The sequence below is a fragment of the Saccostrea echinata genome, unplaced genomic scaffold (genome assembly GCF_033153115.1).
Source record: "Saccostrea echinata isolate AGI-Se365-2 ecotype Australia unplaced genomic scaffold, CSIRO_AGI_Sech_v1 ptg000052l, whole genome shotgun sequence".
Taxonomy (NCBI): domain Eukaryota; kingdom Metazoa; phylum Mollusca; class Bivalvia; order Ostreida; family Ostreidae; genus Saccostrea; species Saccostrea echinata.
Genome location: NW_026889801.1, coordinates 1,594,348 through 1,613,571, shown reverse-complemented (window position 1 = coordinate 1,613,571; position 19,224 = coordinate 1,594,348). Strand labels below are relative to the sequence as shown.

The window sequence follows — 19,224 nt, the reverse complement described above, 5'->3', positions numbered from 1 at the left end:
GGGCATTTATCTTTTCAATAATATTGAATGTGCATATTGTATATATATATTTGTTTAAACCCTTTCTGACTGAAACACCATCAATGACCTTTAAGGAGGTTGGATCCCGCCATCAAAAGTAATGAGAATTTTTTATCAAGTATATTTTTAGAATTTATACACATAGCTTTATTAAAAATCAAAACAAAAAATGGGGGTCACTGCGCTTCTTTTGGCGCTACAGAGCATTTAGTTTGACCTTTTTGCACTGTAAATACGTCTTACACATAAATCAATTTTTAAAGTTTTTCCTACAATATGTTTTGTTCAAATAAATTATGGTGAACAAACACAGTCTTATTTCATCTTAAATGAAAACATTAAAATTTGTAACAACGAAGAAATTTTCGAATTACTCCACATGTTCAATTATTTGACCTTTCTGCACTCACACATTTTCATTTTTCTGGCATTAAAATTTAACAAGCAAAAAAATCATTTGAAAGTAATGACATTTTACTGACGTTAAGAAGAATGGTTAAAAGTATCGTATATATTCAGAAAAGAAAGTTAAAAGTGGGGGTCTGTGATGTTAATTTTTAGATATTACTAAAATAGTGCTAATTTTAAGCTTAAATTAGGGCTATTTTTTTTCTTCATTTCCACAATATATTTGCTATATTTATCAAATATGACGATAGAATTCATGACAGTTTATTTAATAGATAATTTAGGACCAGTATAAAACAGTCCACTGCACAAAATAACTATGTGTGCAGACTGCATGTAAAAATAGGAATCCAAACTTAACATACTTTAAATACTTCGAAAGAGAAAAAAATGATCATTTTCTTCTAAAAAACCTTCCGCCACAAAATATAGTTCCTCACTTAATGCTTTTGGTATGGAATTTAATCATGGAGTTTTAACTGAATATAGTTAAATTGGCATTGTAGAATCTAAATTTATTGTAAGAATTAAAACATTATGCAGAATTTTTGAAATATAGGTTAAGATAAGAATCTGCTCAAAAGCTCAGGAGCGAACCTCGTTAAGAGTTATTAACACTATTAAGTAAAACTTGATTATAAAGAACTCACTTATACAAAAATCTGTTATAAGGAACTTTTACGAATCCCATAGAAGACTTTGCACTATATACCTAATAGAATATACCGTATAATCCCTATAAACCGCCCCGAGCACTTAGAAAATTGCGAAAAGGGGGTGGGTTTTTTTGAATTCTAGTAATAATTTTTTATGTCATATTTTAACTTCAAAAAATCTTTTGAAAAAAAATAAATTCAGAGAACCACTAAAATATTGTCCAAATTTCCTTGAAGATAATCCATCGAAATTATGCTATATGATTCATTTTTCCACTGAGAAATTAGAGAATACAAAAGGAGAACAAATTTTGTAGGTAACTTTCACTTTCAGAAATACATAATGATTAGATTGTTCTAAAAATCTTTCACTTTCAGGAATACTTTAGAAATGAGTTACCCAATAACCAATTTTCATTTTCACTTTCTTCAAATTATGGCGGACTTTTGATACGATTCTAGATGATTTTAATCACTGTACATGGGGCCCTTATTTTCAGACAATTGAAAAAGACCTAGGGGGCGCTTATAGGGGCAGGGGCGGTTAATAGGGATTATACGGTATATAGAATCTTAGTTACAGCATGGAACTTCATATCTCGAACACATCATATCTCAAATACAATGAATATCTTGAAGTCAGTTGGAAGTCCCAACTACTTTTTCTTTGTGTACTTTAACCTCAGTATTTCAAATACCCGGATATCTCGAAGTTTTTTCTTGCTTCCATCTAGTTCAAGATAAAGGGGTTTGACTGTATACTAGCAAGCAAAATTTGTAGTTCCTATGACTTCCTCATAACCAAGTTTTACTCTACATCTTTCATAAAACAGCAAAAATCACTGCAAAATTGAAATTTGCCTCTTTCATCTCCAGCAACTTTATACCACAATGAGACCTTGTATACCAATTTGCAAGACAGGAAGTCATTTCTTAGAAAACAAATCGTTCTTAATCAATAACCTCACAAGGAATGAAAAATCCCAAGCAATAAACCCATCTTAAATTCAACATTAAAAATGATTGGAGAGAGATGTAAGTCTGATTGTTTCCCTCCAATTTCCCCTTGTTATTTTGATGCTGGAGATAGAAATTTCAAGGTCACTGACACAGCCAGGGCAAATTAATACAATTGATTTTTTCACAGTTTGGTATCAAGATCAGATGCCTGCTGACACTGTATTACTTTAGAACACCACATTTGGTTTCATTAAGAGCACTTAGATGGAGATTATGTACAGAAATGGATAAAACCAAGAGAGTGACAGCTAGGCTCTTTGTTGACACTCTCAAATTGGGCTCAAATTAGCCCTGCCTTAAATAAGTCCAGAATATTGATATATTTTCTCAAGTTCCAATTGTAAGGTACAGCATTCATTTTTTTTTTAAGTTCTGAACTTCTAACTGTAAATCTCATTTGTCTGCACAATTATTTATCATGCAATTCCTGCAGAAATTGAGCAAACTCAGAATCTGCATTTAAATATTTTGCAGAACTCATAAACAATAATCTTAAGTACACAACATATCAAGAGTATGAATGTAACTGGAAAGAAATGGTCAAATATACTAAAACTGCATCAAAGAGCCATGCTTCCACATAACATGTACTATAAATGGAAGTTCCCAAAAAGAATTAATGGCTTTTAAGCATCAGGTTTCCTGACATAAAAAGAAGCCTTTAATGACCTTAATGACTTCGCACATTAGATAAAAGCATCCTGGTTACATACAAGTAAAAAGAACCTTCTTACACACTACACTGCAACTTCAACATTCTTATCTCTTCCTGTAAACACCATGATACGTCCTGAATGAAACACGTTTTGAAATCGATGAATTTCGCTCTTTGAGTCTTCTGGGAATTATTCGTCATAAAATCTTAACAGGGACAACAATGGTTTTGTGTGTGGAAAAAATACTACATTTTAAACTGCTTACTATCAGTTTAATTAAAGTAATTTCAATGCCACCAAAATCAATTTCACTTCCATATAGGCAATATTCTACGCTGACCATGTTAGACCCTTTATTCCAATTCTAATGTTTCCATTCATTGAAATATTGAACCTCTAATCACTGACCTCTGAGCTCCTTTGACATATACTAGTACTTAGTATATAAAGATAAAAAGATTCATAGATCAACTGCCCTTTTTCATCAAAAACCATATACATGATGTAACATCATTCATGTAGGAATACCATATATGGTACAATTATATCCATTAGTGTTAAATAATTGGAATATCCTTATAATCTATCATTGGTTATAACTGACAGAATTAATTCAAAGAATGATCAAATTAGCAAATTTAATAACATTATTATTCCAGTGGTTTATGTTGAAATGTGCAGATGCAAACTTCTTTAAAAGCTAGAATCAAAGATTTTATCACAGGTTCCTTTGCCCAACCCATCCTCAGTCTAGGCTGCCATTTTATCTGGAATATAGCAAACTATGCAAAGTTCATTATATTTCTTCAGTGATGATTATGAAATTTGTAATAAATGACCAGAATCAGTGAAGCCCATTACTATGGAAGACCCATGGTTGGTGACAATGGTATATAAAAAATGTCATCATGTGTGGCAAAGACTTTTACCAGGCCAATAAGCTTGAAATTAGATGACAAAACTGTATGAAATTGATCTCCATTATAGGCCAATATATCAATGCTATTCCCTTATGCTTTCTGGGTATAAAATGCCTTGTAGCCGTTAACCTTTCAAACTTGTTTTAAAAAGACTTTTTTTGTCTTCTCATAAGTCTCAGAATAAACATGATAAATGCACTTTCATTATTTATTCTGAGAAATCAATTTCTTTTCACTTTTGTTTTCCGTACAAAGATCTTTTCAGATGTTCATAATTCATTACTAATAATAAGATTGAGTTGTCTCTCTTTTTCAAAAATATGCTTTTATCGAAGTGCCAGGGACAAATTTTGTTCCCTTACAAAGTATGGAAATACAAAAAGTTTATAATACATCTTAACTACAGCGAATGAAAATCACTTCGTTGTTAAGCATGTTTTCTGTAACCATGTTTTATTGTGTAAGCAAAACAGTACAGGGATAACTAGTGTTGCTTAAATAACAGCAGAGATAGTTGAGAAACATTATATTTTTTATGATTTATGGTTGTTATGCATTCAAACTTTGTCAGAAAGACTTGTGATAGGAAAATAGGCAAGACTAGTTTGTGCAATATCACTTATCATCATATTTTTTTTAACAAAGAAGCCCTACATGCATTCCAAGATCTGCACAGCAACCCAATAATCAAAGACAAATCATACAAGCTAAATCTGATAATATTTCAATCTGCTGCAATTGTGAAAAATGATCTCCATACACCATTTTTTTTAATAAGCATTCATATGGATTATCGTTCATAAATAGTAAATAAAGGATTTTTTTCATGATCAATCCATTTAAAAACTTTATCCATTAAAAATACAAACCTTTCTCTTTGGAATTTGAGTGTGTGCACAATTTCTGGTCTTTTCTGTCTGTAGTTCCAAAGGTGTATACTATCATCTGAGCAAACAGTAACAAGTGCACCCTACAAAATGAAATTATTATGTTCAAAAACTATACAACTCTATCAACAAGCATTGCAAGTCTTCAGGAACTGTGTCCAATCACCAGCAGTCATTAGGACTACCACTGTCTTGAAAAGCTGGATAAAAATATCTTTTAATAGTAGAAATGTACTATATCAGGATGACACATACTTTACAATGTGCATGCTGATTGCAGCAATTTTCCCCTTACATGCTCAAATAAAATATGATTTCTTAAGAGTTAATTCTTCACACAAAAAAAAGACTATAAGCATTTTATTTGTTATGTAAAAAAGGCCATTGTAGGGTAAATTTTTACCTTTTTTTGGCTTACACACTGTAAGTAAGCATTGCTTAAATGTATCCTACCTTTTTTTCATATTTCATTTTCACAAAGAAATGTATTTCTTTCTTTCTCTTTTTTCCCCCTTGAACAGCAGATTGAAAAATTATACAGTCCTACATAGGAACATTATCTCATACCACAATTTTTCAATTATCGAAGGGAAAAGGGAACCTAAAATAGATTTTTTTTTATCAAGTGAGGAATCAATTACTGCTTCTCTACTAGTGACCTTTGGATAAATGAACCAGCCTACTGAGATGAGCATTTTTTTCTTCCATCAACAATTCTATAAATGAAGACCGATTCATGAAGTCTTTTTTTTTTTAACTTACAAAACACTTCAGGTTAAATCCCTTATATCAAGTATATGCAAACCACTGAAATAATTTGAAAAAAAAAGTTTATGACAAGGTTACAACAGAAAATATATATTTTAGCTTCAGTGATATCATGGATACAATTTGAGCATGTTCGGGCAGGCATATATTCCAATAGTTTTCTAATATTTGTTTGTAAAGTACAGATGTTGATACAAGAGGAACTTCTGGATTTCAACAAGTTACTTGTTAATATTGATAAACTTACAACTCTAAATGGTAATCAGACTGAGTAAACATTCTAAAGATTTCATCATAACAAAAGGTGCATGGACTGCAATGCTTACCCAAGTCAAAAAAAAATCCATACATTCAATATATGTATTAGATACATTCGTGCCCATGGGTGCCAAAATTTGAATCTGTACTATATATCACAATGCTCTAATATATCTGCATATTAGTAAAACTCTAATATTGTGGCCCTAGTTATTTTTAGAATATGATTTTTTGTAAAAACTTTTCCCAATATATTATTCATTTATTTGTTCAAACTATTGAATGACAATTAGAGGAAGTGTAAAAAATGTTGAAAACAGTTAAACAATGGCATCAAAACATGCTTTATATTAAATAAGTAAAAATTTAAACAGTAAAGTTATGTTTTTATAGCATATTTTAAAGAAATATTATGGAAATTCATTTGAAATTGTAGTAAAAAGTTGTGTAAAAATATCATGATTTATCGTGATATTTTTGGGAAAAAATCATGATATATCACGATACGAAATTTTTGCCGATACCCATCCCTATTTATTAACAATTCAAACATATATATAAGATCATCAAAATCTGTTGGGACTTGTGTTTATCATCAAAATCTGTAAGGACGCGTGTTTTATTCATATGGTAATCCTAGATCTTCCTTTCCTTCATTTGATAAAGCTCTGACCTAAACAATTATTGTTGGAGTTTTTAACAAATTACTAAATTCTTCTTTCAGAAAAATACCGAATTATCCCGGACTCGCTTATAATAGGACATAGAGGTTCGGTCCAATATTTAACTCCCAAAAATCTGACTTATAGTTGCATGAGTATATATGGCAATATGACTAGTAAGTTTTGTCTTTTCTGGCTGAGGTCTTGAGAAGAAAAAATTTTAAATGAGTCAGTCTACTCCTTTTTTTTTTAATCTCCTCTTTAAAAAGACCCTCCCCCACCTTTTCAATTACACTTAAATCCCTTTACCTAAAAATACTTTGTGGTAAGTTTCGTTGAAATTGGTGCTTCAGTTCTTCAGAAGGAGTCCAAAATGTCAAAAGGATAGACAACAAACTTTGAACAAAAGAAAAAACCCTGACCTTTCAGCTCAGTTAATTAAAATGGGGGAGAAGAACTAATTAAGACAAGCTTCCCTCTGAGAAAATTTAACTGCCTGCAATCTATGAACAATACTAAAAGGGGGGCACTAAGGCAGATGAAATTGAACCTTATTTTGGTCATTTTCGCATATACTGCAAAATACTGCATCTTTATGGGAGAAACGTTACCTCATTGATAAGGAAGAGGATCTGAATGACAGCCACCTCTGTCCCATGGCTACAGTGGATGTCCACACCAGGTCTTCCCAATCTAATGCTGTGTCAAGGAAACTTTTATATATATACATACAATGGCATTTATCACTTGGTATGAATGAAGGAGCTTTTTCTGTAGTAGATAAAATTGTTTGAAATTTTTTATAATTACAGTAACTGTATAAAATCATAGAAAACAATCAACTCTAACTCCACCTCTCTCTCTCTCTTCTCTTTCTCTCTCACTTCCTGCATTGCAGTCCATACAGTTATCTCAAATTTCTAAAATAAGAATGTTATTTAATTGCAAAATTTTCAAGCTGTAAAAATTTTATTCATTTTATATATGTTCTAGCTTGTAGAAACATGCAAAAACTGAGAACTGTATTACATGGTATGCATGTTTGTATGTGGATATTTTTACAAGGTAGAATTTTATTATGTCTGCATTACAAATCATTTGTTTGGGGATCATCTTTACTGAACTTAAACATTCACAGAGTCATGAACTCCAATACCATACCTATTTTCAAAGTCCATGGTGAAAATTTTGCAATACATTACTGATCACAAAATTTGCAAAAATTTCCCACTTTACAGTATTTTATCAATTTTATACCATATGACCAAAACATCTAAAGAAAGATCAAGCCAATTAACATTTTGCTGAAAAATTCAGCTTTTACTTGCATTCAAAATTTTCATCACATAAAGAGAATCCCTCCCCCTTTTAATTACACTATTCTTACACAAATCCACTGCTTGTAAATATTTATTACTACAGTTATGTATTTCCAATAAAGAAAGTAAATATAATTTAAGTGTTACTTAACCTTTCACTGAATACAAAAAAAAAATCTCTTCTCATAAGGATTTTGATTACAACACTTGAACCAATATCAGGAAACAAACCTCAGGTGAATTTAAAACGTACTGAGAATAATCTCAATTTACAAAAAAAAAAAACCTACTGTACAATTTATGCTACTGACATGCACTCAGAGGCTATTTTAGTATGTGACCTTTCTTAAATTGCATGGATTTACAAATATGTGGATGCATCACCTTTTAAAATGATTGCTTCACATGGTTTAACAACATTTATCAGTAAAGTCACACCTTGCATTAGACCATATCAAGGCTATTCACGGTCTCCAAATCCGTGAACAAACACAGGATAGATGTAAACTTTCATTAAACTTGCTTTGTATTGAACTTCATGTTGACATACATACTTCAAAATCTTTAATAGATTTCAATACAATTCAATTTTGGTAAACTTTATTGGGTTTTCACCTAATTTGACCATCACAACAGTATAGATTTTGATCTTCCACAAGGTTATTATAACCCACTACATTTCTACCCACAGTTGGTATGAATATATTTTGAAATATGAAAATTAATATTGAAAATCTCAAATCCATAACATGGATACTGATGATGAAAATATTCAGAACTGGCCATGATGCCACCCATCTCGCCTATTGCATTTGGGAAGGGGGGGGATCAAGACTGTAACTAAGATACTTAATTATTTCTTTCTATTTAAAGCGTGGATGATACATTAAACTTGGCATTAAGTCTTAAATATATCCAGATAGCTTTAATCCATCAAAATGGCTTCCAATTTAATGATTTCACTTGCACCCATATATTGTGACCCTACCATTTCCTGGCGCAATATTAATATGTTAAAAACTTTCCCCTATTACAAACCTCCACCTACGTCTATTTTTAATTACCATACGTTGTTAATTTTTCATGGTGAAATATTAAACCTTTTAAATATTAGATGTACAAGATCAATTGTATTTCCAAGTCAAAAGATTTACTGCAGGGTAAGAATCAATAAGTATCTTCATCAACAAATTGACTCACAAATTCATCAAAAAAAAAAATCCAAGCTCTTATCAGTATCAATTCCAGTTGACTGCATATTGCTATGCACAATTTAAAAAAAATGGATTTTCACAAAAAGGTAGTATTTTAACACCTGGAGACAACTTGAGAAAAGATATTATCTATTAATTATTTCTATATAAATCATACCAATATAATTATTTTCCTGGACTTCTATCTCTGAATTCAGCATATTAGGTAATATTTTATACAGGAAAATGTTTACTTTTATTCAAATTGGGATTACCAGTTTTGTAAAATTGTATTTTCTATTAAAAATGAATCTCAATTTCAATCCATTTGTTTCTGATCAATATTTCATTCCAAATTTATAAACTTGGCTCATATACTGCAGAACCACTAAAAGCAAAAAAAGTGTATTACAACATTTAGAACTTTCAAAAGTGGACATATTTATCATTTCTTCAATCAAATTGCAACTGTATAATTTAACAAATCTCTAACTGCATTTAAGAGCACATGGTAGAAGAATAACAAAGAACTTTCAGTCAAAAGTAAACAATTATCTTGAATGAGTTCTTCGAGACAAAATCTGGATCACAGTTCCTACGAGACAGCTTAATTGCACATAGTGATGCCTCATCACCTGTCACTTCCAAACTCTCGCAAAGGTAGAAATGACGCAAGGAATGTCACTGACTGTGACAGGCTTTCTGAAGAAGATTCATTTCAGGGCCTGGTGTTCATGACAATATCTCAAAGATCAATATTTTAGGCTTTTTATCTCACTTCAATAAATTTTACCAGTATATATGGTTATCATGAATTAAACAATATTTAATATGGCTAAATTTAACTTACAGCTTGACCAAAGTTTTACTAGTTTTGGGGCACTGGGCTAGTCTTTTTGGCACACACTGTTTAGAGTTGTCAAAAAATTTTGGTACTGTTGGCAAAGCCGGTAAAAATTTGTCTAGATTGATAACTAAACGACCATTTTATTTTGCATGTACAAAATTGAGCCTTATGCAAATTTTAAAAAGATCAAGATCAGGGTGCACAGGTGAAGGTCACAAAAACAGCAGAGATGGCCATATGCTGATGATGGTTGACCAAAATTGTTAAAGCAAAGACATAAATCATTGTCATTTATGTCTCTCAGATTAAAGAAAAGAAACTCGTGAGATCAAAGGCTGTTGTAAATAATAAAGGACATTTTGGTGCAGTTATTTATTTTCCTTTCTTAGCATACAAAATAAGGTATGGTACATGTATCTTGTCTGACAAAACTTTGTCTTGTCCAACAGAACTTTGACTTCGTCAGACCAAATATCTAACAGTGATTTAAAAATTTCGACAACTCCGAGTGCTTGCAAATTGATAGAACTAACAAAATTATATCCAGGTTTGCATTTACTTGCTTAAGTTAAGTGTTTTTCACAGCAATAAAATTAAATCAAATTACAGTTCTACCAGTATTTACAAGTATAATTAGAAAACTTGGTTTCCTCTTTATGGCAAATTCAATAATCCACGTTTTTATGCACTAGTCAGAAAAAAAGGCATCTATTTCTCTTTTCTGCAACACTGCAGCAAGCACATAGCATTAGACGCCAGACTAGATGGAACAAATAAACATCTTTGATTCATTTGGTTATGCAGCTAAATTGAATCAGTAACAATTTGTCACCAAACACTAAGTCTGGTTCAATTTCGGTCCATTTCCTGAAATACAGTGCCTGCAATTGACGAGTTGATGACATTCTACATATAATCGTGTAATCACAGCTATGTAACACAGTGGGCCTTAGCTTCTGTTATAACAATATTCATCAATAAATTGATCTGTTTCGACTTTGTTCAAGTGTCTCATCCACAAAGTGTGTGCGGCTAATGTGAACTTTAGCTGTATGTTGCAGATCGAGACAAACACCACCAGTCATTGAAATTAAATACTTTTAAAAAAGTATATGTGTATGCATATTTTCTGGGGCATCATCCTTGAACCTTAAAAAAAAAATCAGAGATATCATGAAATCTTCCCCTATCTACTAGCTGTAAAGACTAATGATAGAAACTACAAAGGTATTTCCTTTGGTATCAATAGAAAATATAGCCCAATAATGTTAAAAACTTAGTTTTAAAAGAATTTTTCAGCAAAAATAAAACAATAGCACTTCTGATTATTGAGTGAATGATTCTTTAAAACTCCTACATGTCCTATATTGAAACTTTATGTTGTAATGGTCTATAATATTTTTACAATGTTTGAAAGCAACATCATATGGGATTAGCAATAACAATGCCACTAAAACGTTACCTAAACAAGGGAATATGTTTGATCAAGTTGAGGTCAATATATTCATCCTGTGACAATTTGATTCAACCAACGTCATTCCTAGTCTTTTTGCAAGAACCTAACTCAATAATTGAGAACAATCAATTGGTTTCTACTCAGATGACAAATATAAATGTTCATAAAATATGGATCTCTCTCAAAAAAGTAGCCATCAATAAAAAGACAAATTAGAAAAAAGTAAATATTTGACAGAACTGTGCAAATATGACAAGGCAAAAAATGTTACAAATGTTCAAATAATTGGCACTCAAAACCAGGAAGCCACCTGATTCATTTACCTGGCTGCCTTTTCACCTTTTTATTTAAAAAATATTCACTTTCTTACATTAGACACAGTCCTTAATTTTTGAAAATCGACAGCTTTTCAGCAAGATACACATGGTACGAACTTTGGTGCAATCTCCCAATTCTTGTATAGATCTTCAATATTTTATAAGAACGCATCATGTTTACTCCTTCATACAATGGATATAGCTCACAGGATATTGTTTTCATATCCACGATTGTGACGTCACCATAGTTTTTGCATGAATTTGATTGCAAATATTGTGGATTTACCTATAATGGTGTTAAACATGAAATAGCTATGTGTAAAACATGTGATGATAAGAAACTCCCATGATTTTGGTTAGAAATGATTCTTTACATTCACAATTTTTGTTCCCCTTTACTCATAGATGCTATATACCAAATCTTCTTGAAATAGTTCCAGCAGTTCAATAGAAGAAGTTGAAAAAATTGAAATCTTGATGGACAATGTGCAACACTCAACGGATGACAGATTTGTACAGCTACCTACCATGAATGATATTGCCATGAAGCATACCAAATAGGGCTGTCATGGTTCCCCGAAATAACCAAAAACCGCAGTCCAAGTTGTTCGGTTCAGTTTCTGTTCTATTTTTCCATTTCCATTTGGGTCTGGTTTGTATAATAGAATCTGTATTTACATGTATACAAAATGGTGTTGAAATCAAATGAATGATACGATGATGATAACAGTGATAAATAAACATCACAACTAAAATCTACTTCATCCATGACAAAAAATAAACTTGTCATGAAATTATGGGACAATTATCAAGCGAGCAAGAGTGGTCATGATGTCACTAACAGTCGGCCTAGTAGTGACAGTTCTAAAACCCATATCAAGATGTTAACATGGATAAAACATGTTTTTAAAGGTCAATTTATGTAACAAATAAAGACTTTTCAAGTTTAATTCATGAAATTAAAGTATAAAATAGATGTACAGAAATGAACCAAAAACACAAAACCAAACCAAAAATTTACTGAGCCGACCCAATCAAAACAATTTTGGAACCGTGGCAGCTCTAATACCAAACATTGGTACACTCCAAGGGGAACTATCTTATTTTATTTTAATTCTACATATATCTTACAAACAAATATGATGAATTCTTTTTGGCCTTATGCATGCATGCAGAAAAAAAAGGTCACTTCAGCTGCTTCCGTGGTCTAAAAAAAAATGGGTCTGTCCAAGAATTTCCTTTTTATTCCGATATTTAAAACTCATAAATAAATAAAGCTATGAATAAACAAATATAAGTAACAGCCTTATGGTCAATGACCCCTCACAAGGTTATTGCAGTTACTGTTTCCACTAATCACTCTTACAACAGTATAATACATGCAGTTGAGTACACATACTAATTTCTAACAGAGATCAGCATTGATTAGGGAGACACATAAAAGTCTAAGGTCATTGTTTGCTCTCAGATTAAACAGAATTAATGTTCAAATCCTTATAATTATCAATATTAAGTAGAAAACTGATAACAATCAAGGTACATGTACAAATATCTGACATGGCATAAATATCATTTCATACTGTCATACTTTCATACTGTGATCATGGTGATACTTTAGTGGGTAAAACATCAATGGGGTCTTCACTATATATATATATATAAACAAATTTGTTAAAATCAGGTTTTCCTGTAATATCTCCTATACAACCTTCACCTTAATCAGACTTTTCTACTCAGTATATTCAACCACCATTATCCAAGACAATCAGTACAATAAAAATCCTGTACATTATCACGTACATCCATCATATCTATATTTGGTACCACTTCTATTTCCAGACACTTCAATCTCTCTGCAGGAGATAAAAATTATGTGATAAATACTTTTTAAATTATTTATAAAATATCATATGACTAGGTGCTAATTGTTAAAACTGTTGTCATATGCATATAATATATATGTATGTCTGTTACGTATGTGTTTAAGATAACTGTTTACATAGTACATAAATGATAAATGGTTAACATCTTAGCAACATTTCAATTTCTTCCTTATAATCACGCCACATACACAAATTTACTACCTTATAAAATCGAAGCATGCAATATTGGACATTTTTTAACTGTTATAATATATATATTATTTAAAAGTCATTTTAATGTTAATTTAGTTACCTAAAAGTTCATACTCATTGCATGGTGATAATTAATTTAAAGGGTATTATTAAAAACATGTGTACTAGCAAATTAATAATTATGTAGGAGTTCCTCATTTTAGAAAGTAGAGATAAAAAGAAAAATGGGAAAACCGTGTATTTTTAGGTAGACATTGTGAATAACAATCAAGCCTTTATAATTTATTAATCACAAGAAATTTGGAGAATAAAAAAAACCTTGGAAATTCGTTCATGTCCACTAGGAGATTCTGATTTTCTTCATGTTTCTCTTCCTACATCAGTCTTGTACCTATGCAACATTTAAATAATTCAGCGCATACATCTCGTTCATCATAAATTCATATGTTTTCTGCATATAAAGAAATTTTTTACATTACATGTTTGTTCAATTGCATATTGACTTTGACCTTGCATTTCATTAAAACACAGCCCATGTCTATCATTAAAATAACATTCATTATCACATGTACAGGGATAAATTCTTAAAACTGTATCTATGCAGGAGACTTAAAAGATCTACACTTTAATCCTGCAGAGCTCCAAAATTTATTCTGAGATGCCATTCTCTAAAGTGTTAATTGGTAGAGCTTTGTGTGGCATTCACAAAATAGAATACAAAAATTGAAATCAAATTTTGATTATCAGTCTCTGGTCAGTAAAAGGATATTAACTAAGTACTCATAAACACCACACTTACTTTCCATTTATAGCATTATTATAAACAGATGTTTTTAAATCATATCTTAATTTTGAATTAATTCCTCATATGGTTAAATTAATGGTAAACTAATGTAATGGATTAAAGTACATGTGAACTTGATGAAGTTGATGTACTTGCACTTGAATTAGGACGATCTTAATTGGTTCAGTCTTAAGATCTACAGGTATGACCATATTAAGTAATTATCTTCCAATCTTTTTTATGATGCTCAATACTAAATACTTATGATATCATGATTTATCATGTTTATATTTGCCAATGTTTTGTCAATAATAACAAGTAAACTCGAGGGTTATGCCTTCATAAAACTATACTGCCTATTGTATGACCTCTGAACTCTATTTTCATTATCATTAGTTCAAAAGGAATGGTTAATATTTAAATCAACTCTATCAAATAGGAATAAAAATTGAGTTCATTTTGTGTGTGTGTGAGAGAGAGACAGGAGGGGAGGGGGGGTTAAAAATTACCTTTAAGATGCTTCAAGTCTAATAAACCAGCCTGTTGTCCGATCATGTTTAGGTATTTTGTATAAATATTGAATAAAATATGTTTTAAATTAATTGAAATGAAGATATAGAACCATAAAGAAAAGAAAAAAAAATCCAACAAAGGTGTAAAATTAATACCTAATGATGAAAAAGGGTCATTCAATTCATAATTTGCATACATTTATCATGTGTTTATCAGTTTCATTTCTAATTGATTAAATATCACTTCTCCCCTTGTAATAAATTATGCCTGTTTAAATAGTTTACACTGTATTTGTATAGCTAATTTGATGCAGCAATCATCAATTTTGATTTTGGCTTGTGACTTTGCACTAGTACAACATTCAAGGCTTGTGTTAAATAAATTCATTACTCAACCTTTTGACCTCCTTGTCTGTGTCATGGGGTTAAAAATGCCAAAGCTTTCAACACATTTTGTAAGGAAATCACATATCCTATATATTTATATTACATATGTATGATTAAAACTGCTGGTAAAAGTAACATATACATACAATAGAACACCTCCCAAATACTTGCTAACCCTGCCTTTAGAAATCAATACATGTATAACAAGTGAAAGCTGTATTTGGCATGTCATTGATATGAACATGATATTTAACAAGCAAATTCAGAGAACTGTAGTCCCCCACTTTCAGGGTCTTGTTGGTTAGGGTGCAATATGGTCTATGTGGCCAGGGATGGGGTCAATTACATAGAAAAGTAATTAATTAAATTACAAATTACATTTAGAAACTTATTAAAAAAAATTATATTCATATCAGACTCAGTTAAGTTTTTCTTTTTTACATTAACATTGTTTAAATGTTAATGAAATTCTTAAATATTTTGTGTCCCCCTAACCTATATCTATTGGGTTTAAAGATTTCCTGCCAAAATGAAGATATTTTCCACTGGGGCATGTAGGTCAATCTTCAGGGTCAAGGTCATGGGGTTAAAATTCAAAAAAATATTGAGAGAGGTCTTGTCTTGGTAATTAATGCACACTTTAAATATGAAAAGCCCTGTCCTCTCTCAGTCTAGTTATGACCAAGGTTAGAAGTGTTTTGTGACCAACAACAGACTGACAGACAGAGGAAAGAGATCTAATCATGGTAATGTTCTGCACATTTGCAAAAGAGAGGGACAACAAAACTCAGAGAGAAATTTCAGTATTCCATCATAATTTATACATGAGCTGCATTTTATCACAACTTATCACAGAAAACCCCTTCATGAACTATTAAAAGCTTTAGAAGTATACCTATTGTAAAATGGTGAAGAAAAGCATGTTAAGTGAACAATCATTTAATGCAATAAAAAAAAATGTTAAGAGCTATCATCTGTCATATCTGATTGATAGGAGTTTGAAATCCACAACAATATTACAAAGTACCTTTAGACGCTGAATCAAAAGAACAGCATATTATACATTATTAGTTGATATCAATGACTTCAAGTCCCCTTAACCACTTATAAAACACTTAAAGAGATAAGTATCAGAATTCATAATATAAAAATATCCTTAATCTCTTATTCTTTTTATCATCATGAGTAATTATGAAACTGTTACCATGATTCATAAATTTTTGTTTAAAGTATGACCTCATGACTTGATAACCTACACAAGATGTATGATTATAAATGCATCATGTATACTTTATATGGTACGTGTCAAATATTTTACCAAAAACACTGCCAGGGCTTGTCTTAACAACACATACTTGAAATCATGGTATATTCTTCGATTCTTTTAAAAAATATTTTTCTAATTATAGTATTTCATTTAAATGGCAAATGCCATAAATCATTTCATTTTGTCATTGAAAAGTCTTAGCTGCAAGAGAAGCTGATCCCTTTTTCTGTTTTTTTTAGCATATAGTTTCCTCTTACATACATGTTTAATCATGTTAATGATTCCAAAGGAAACCAGAAGTCTCTGATGAGACTGTAGCTCTACTGGTCTGTTTGTATAACAAAAGAAAAGTAGCACTTGGATTTGAAACATTGCAACATGCAACAATAAATAGAATTATGTATCTTAATGTAGTCTACTTTTGTGACAAGTTATATTGAAATCAAATGAAAACTAGGAGTAGTAGCGTTTTGAAAGTATTTCACGGAAATTTCTATTTTTAGTACCGGTAACCATGACAACACCACTCACCCAAATAAAAAAAAACAGAAATACATATTATGTATCGTAGTGTATTCTAACTGTGTGCCAAATTAGATTGAAATCAGACCAAAATTGTAGGAGGAGTAACGTTTTAAAGGAATTTCACAAAAATTTCTATTTTAAGTAACCATGGCAACACTGTTCATCGAATTCAAAAACCAATGCAATAAGTTATGTATCTTAGTGTAGTCTACTTGTGTGCCAAGTTATATTGAAATCGGACCAAAACTGTAGGAGGAGTAGCGTTTTAAAGGAATTTCACAGAAATTTCTATTTTTAGTAACCATGGCAACACAGTCCATCGAAATCAAAAACCGATGCACTAAATTATGTATCTTAGTGTAGTCTACTTGTGTGCCAAGTTATATTGAAATCGGACCAAAACTGTAGGAGGAGTAGCGTTTTAAAGGAATTTCACAGAAATTTCTATTTTTAGTAACCATGGCAACACCGTCCATCGAAATCAAAAACCGATGCACTTAATTATGTATCTTAGTGTAGTCTACTTGTGTGCCAAGTTATATTGAAATCGGACTAAAACTGTAGGAGGAGTAGCGTTTTGAAAAATTGTTTACAGACAGACGGACAGACAGACAGATGGACGACGGACACCTTACTATCGCATAAGCTCTTCTGGTCTCTGACCAGTAGAGCTAAAAATTAAAATTAATTCTACTGAGTACAGCAAGAATAGGAATAAATTCTTTCAAATATCATTCAATTCATTTTAAACATTATGCAACTAATACAATCTTTTTTTTTAAGTTATTCACTCAACTTTTACACAAATAATATATAGTGCATGTATTTAAGGAACTAATTACTTTCTCTTCCTATTCTTATTCATAGTAAGTTAGATCTATGAACCCAGACAGAGATCTTATCACATTAATCATTTGTTATAATAACTTACAAGTTTTAAACTCATTATTTCATTGTGAACAAGCTGGAATTGCTCAGTAAGAGCTGACTGTCATTTTAGACACAATTATATTGACCATTCGTTCTACTTCACATCTGATAAAGCAATACACACAATATATTGATTTGCTAAACATGAAATGTAACAGCTACTCTCCATAATATCAAGGCCACTTACTCACCGTTCCTTTCCAGTCGTGTACAATGGGCTCCAAATCAGATTGCTAACTAATTTGTTTTTTTTTAATCCTCCCTGTTAAAATAAATTTAGAAGGATACATTCGTAGCGACCCTGATTTTGTGCCAATCGCTAGGAGATGCTGAACAGGATCGAATGCTACTGATGTCGGCTCGTATGGAAATCCATATCTGACCGTCTGCAATAAGATTCACAATTCCAAAAAGTCAACATTGCCATAAAAATGAAAAATAAATAGAAAGAGATATTGACGTAGAAATGCTTATATAAATCTGTAAATGACAATCAAAATAACGAAGACGTCAAATTACCTTGCACACTTGAAAATGATCGGTGCGCAATGTTTCTTCCACCCCACAATCTGCGTTTGGGGGTGCTTTCAGTTGCTCAAATTTTGTAAGCACCCTATTCAATGTCTTCTTCATCTTAGACATCGAGTCTGAATCAGTGCCCACTCCGCTGAAGTAAACACTTCCATTTTGTCGACGAAATCACATAATCTATGTCTCTGCAATATATTATCATTGCGGTTTGCTGGGAAAATAATATAGCAAAGGCCCGGATGGATATCCCGCTATGCTCTAAATAACTAATGATCCAAATTTACGATTTTTAATTTTATAAAACGAATATATTGGTACTTTTAAAATGTAGTCATGAATGTTTAAGCAGGGACCTATTAGTTTATACAGTGGTCACAAATATAAGTTCCAGTAGGTCCCTACTTGATATATTCGGTTTATGCAGTGCATTTTCCTTGGAATCATTAAAATACCCCCCCCCCAAGATACCACTTGTTGAACTGATTACCTTACATGTAATTTCCTGAAAGCAAAACAACTTTATATCAGGTCGATCTATTTATTCCCTATATATTCTGTTACACAAATTCGTAACTATAGTGTTACATGTGTAGCCATACATAAAAGAAATGGCAGAATTCCAACAATAACTTCAAACTATGAATTAAAAAAAAATCAATGCTTAAGGTAACTTTTTTTTTACCAATTCGTCTATACGTATACAATATATGCCGAGAAAAACATGACAATTCTCGTACACAAAATTCAAACACCCCCCCCCCTTTCCCATCTAGCTGTAACTTCTTCTGCCATTAAAATGCAGAGCCTTGTTGGCATCAGCGCATT

General features: G+C 31.3%; 1 protein-coding gene across 1 annotated transcript in view; it reads right to left on the bottom strand.

Annotated features, from left to right (window-relative positions):
* Window positions 1–18,643, bottom strand: part of LOC133204095 (syntaxin-binding protein 5-like) — a 59,612-nt gene extending 40,969 nt beyond the window's left edge. Inside the window, exons 1-4 of the mRNA XM_061339856.1 lie at window positions 18,388–18,643; window positions 18,157–18,254; window positions 6,868–6,949; window positions 4,551–4,651 (exon numbers count right to left, since the gene is read on the bottom strand). Of these exons, the coding sequence (XP_061195840.1) occupies window positions 4,551–4,651; window positions 6,868–6,949; window positions 18,157–18,254; window positions 18,388–18,510 (404 nt within the window). The 5' untranslated portion in view covers window positions 18,511–18,643. The remainder of the gene's footprint in view (window positions 1–4,550; window positions 4,652–6,867; window positions 6,950–18,156; window positions 18,255–18,387) is intronic.
* Window positions 18,644–19,224: the final 581 nt, after the last annotated feature.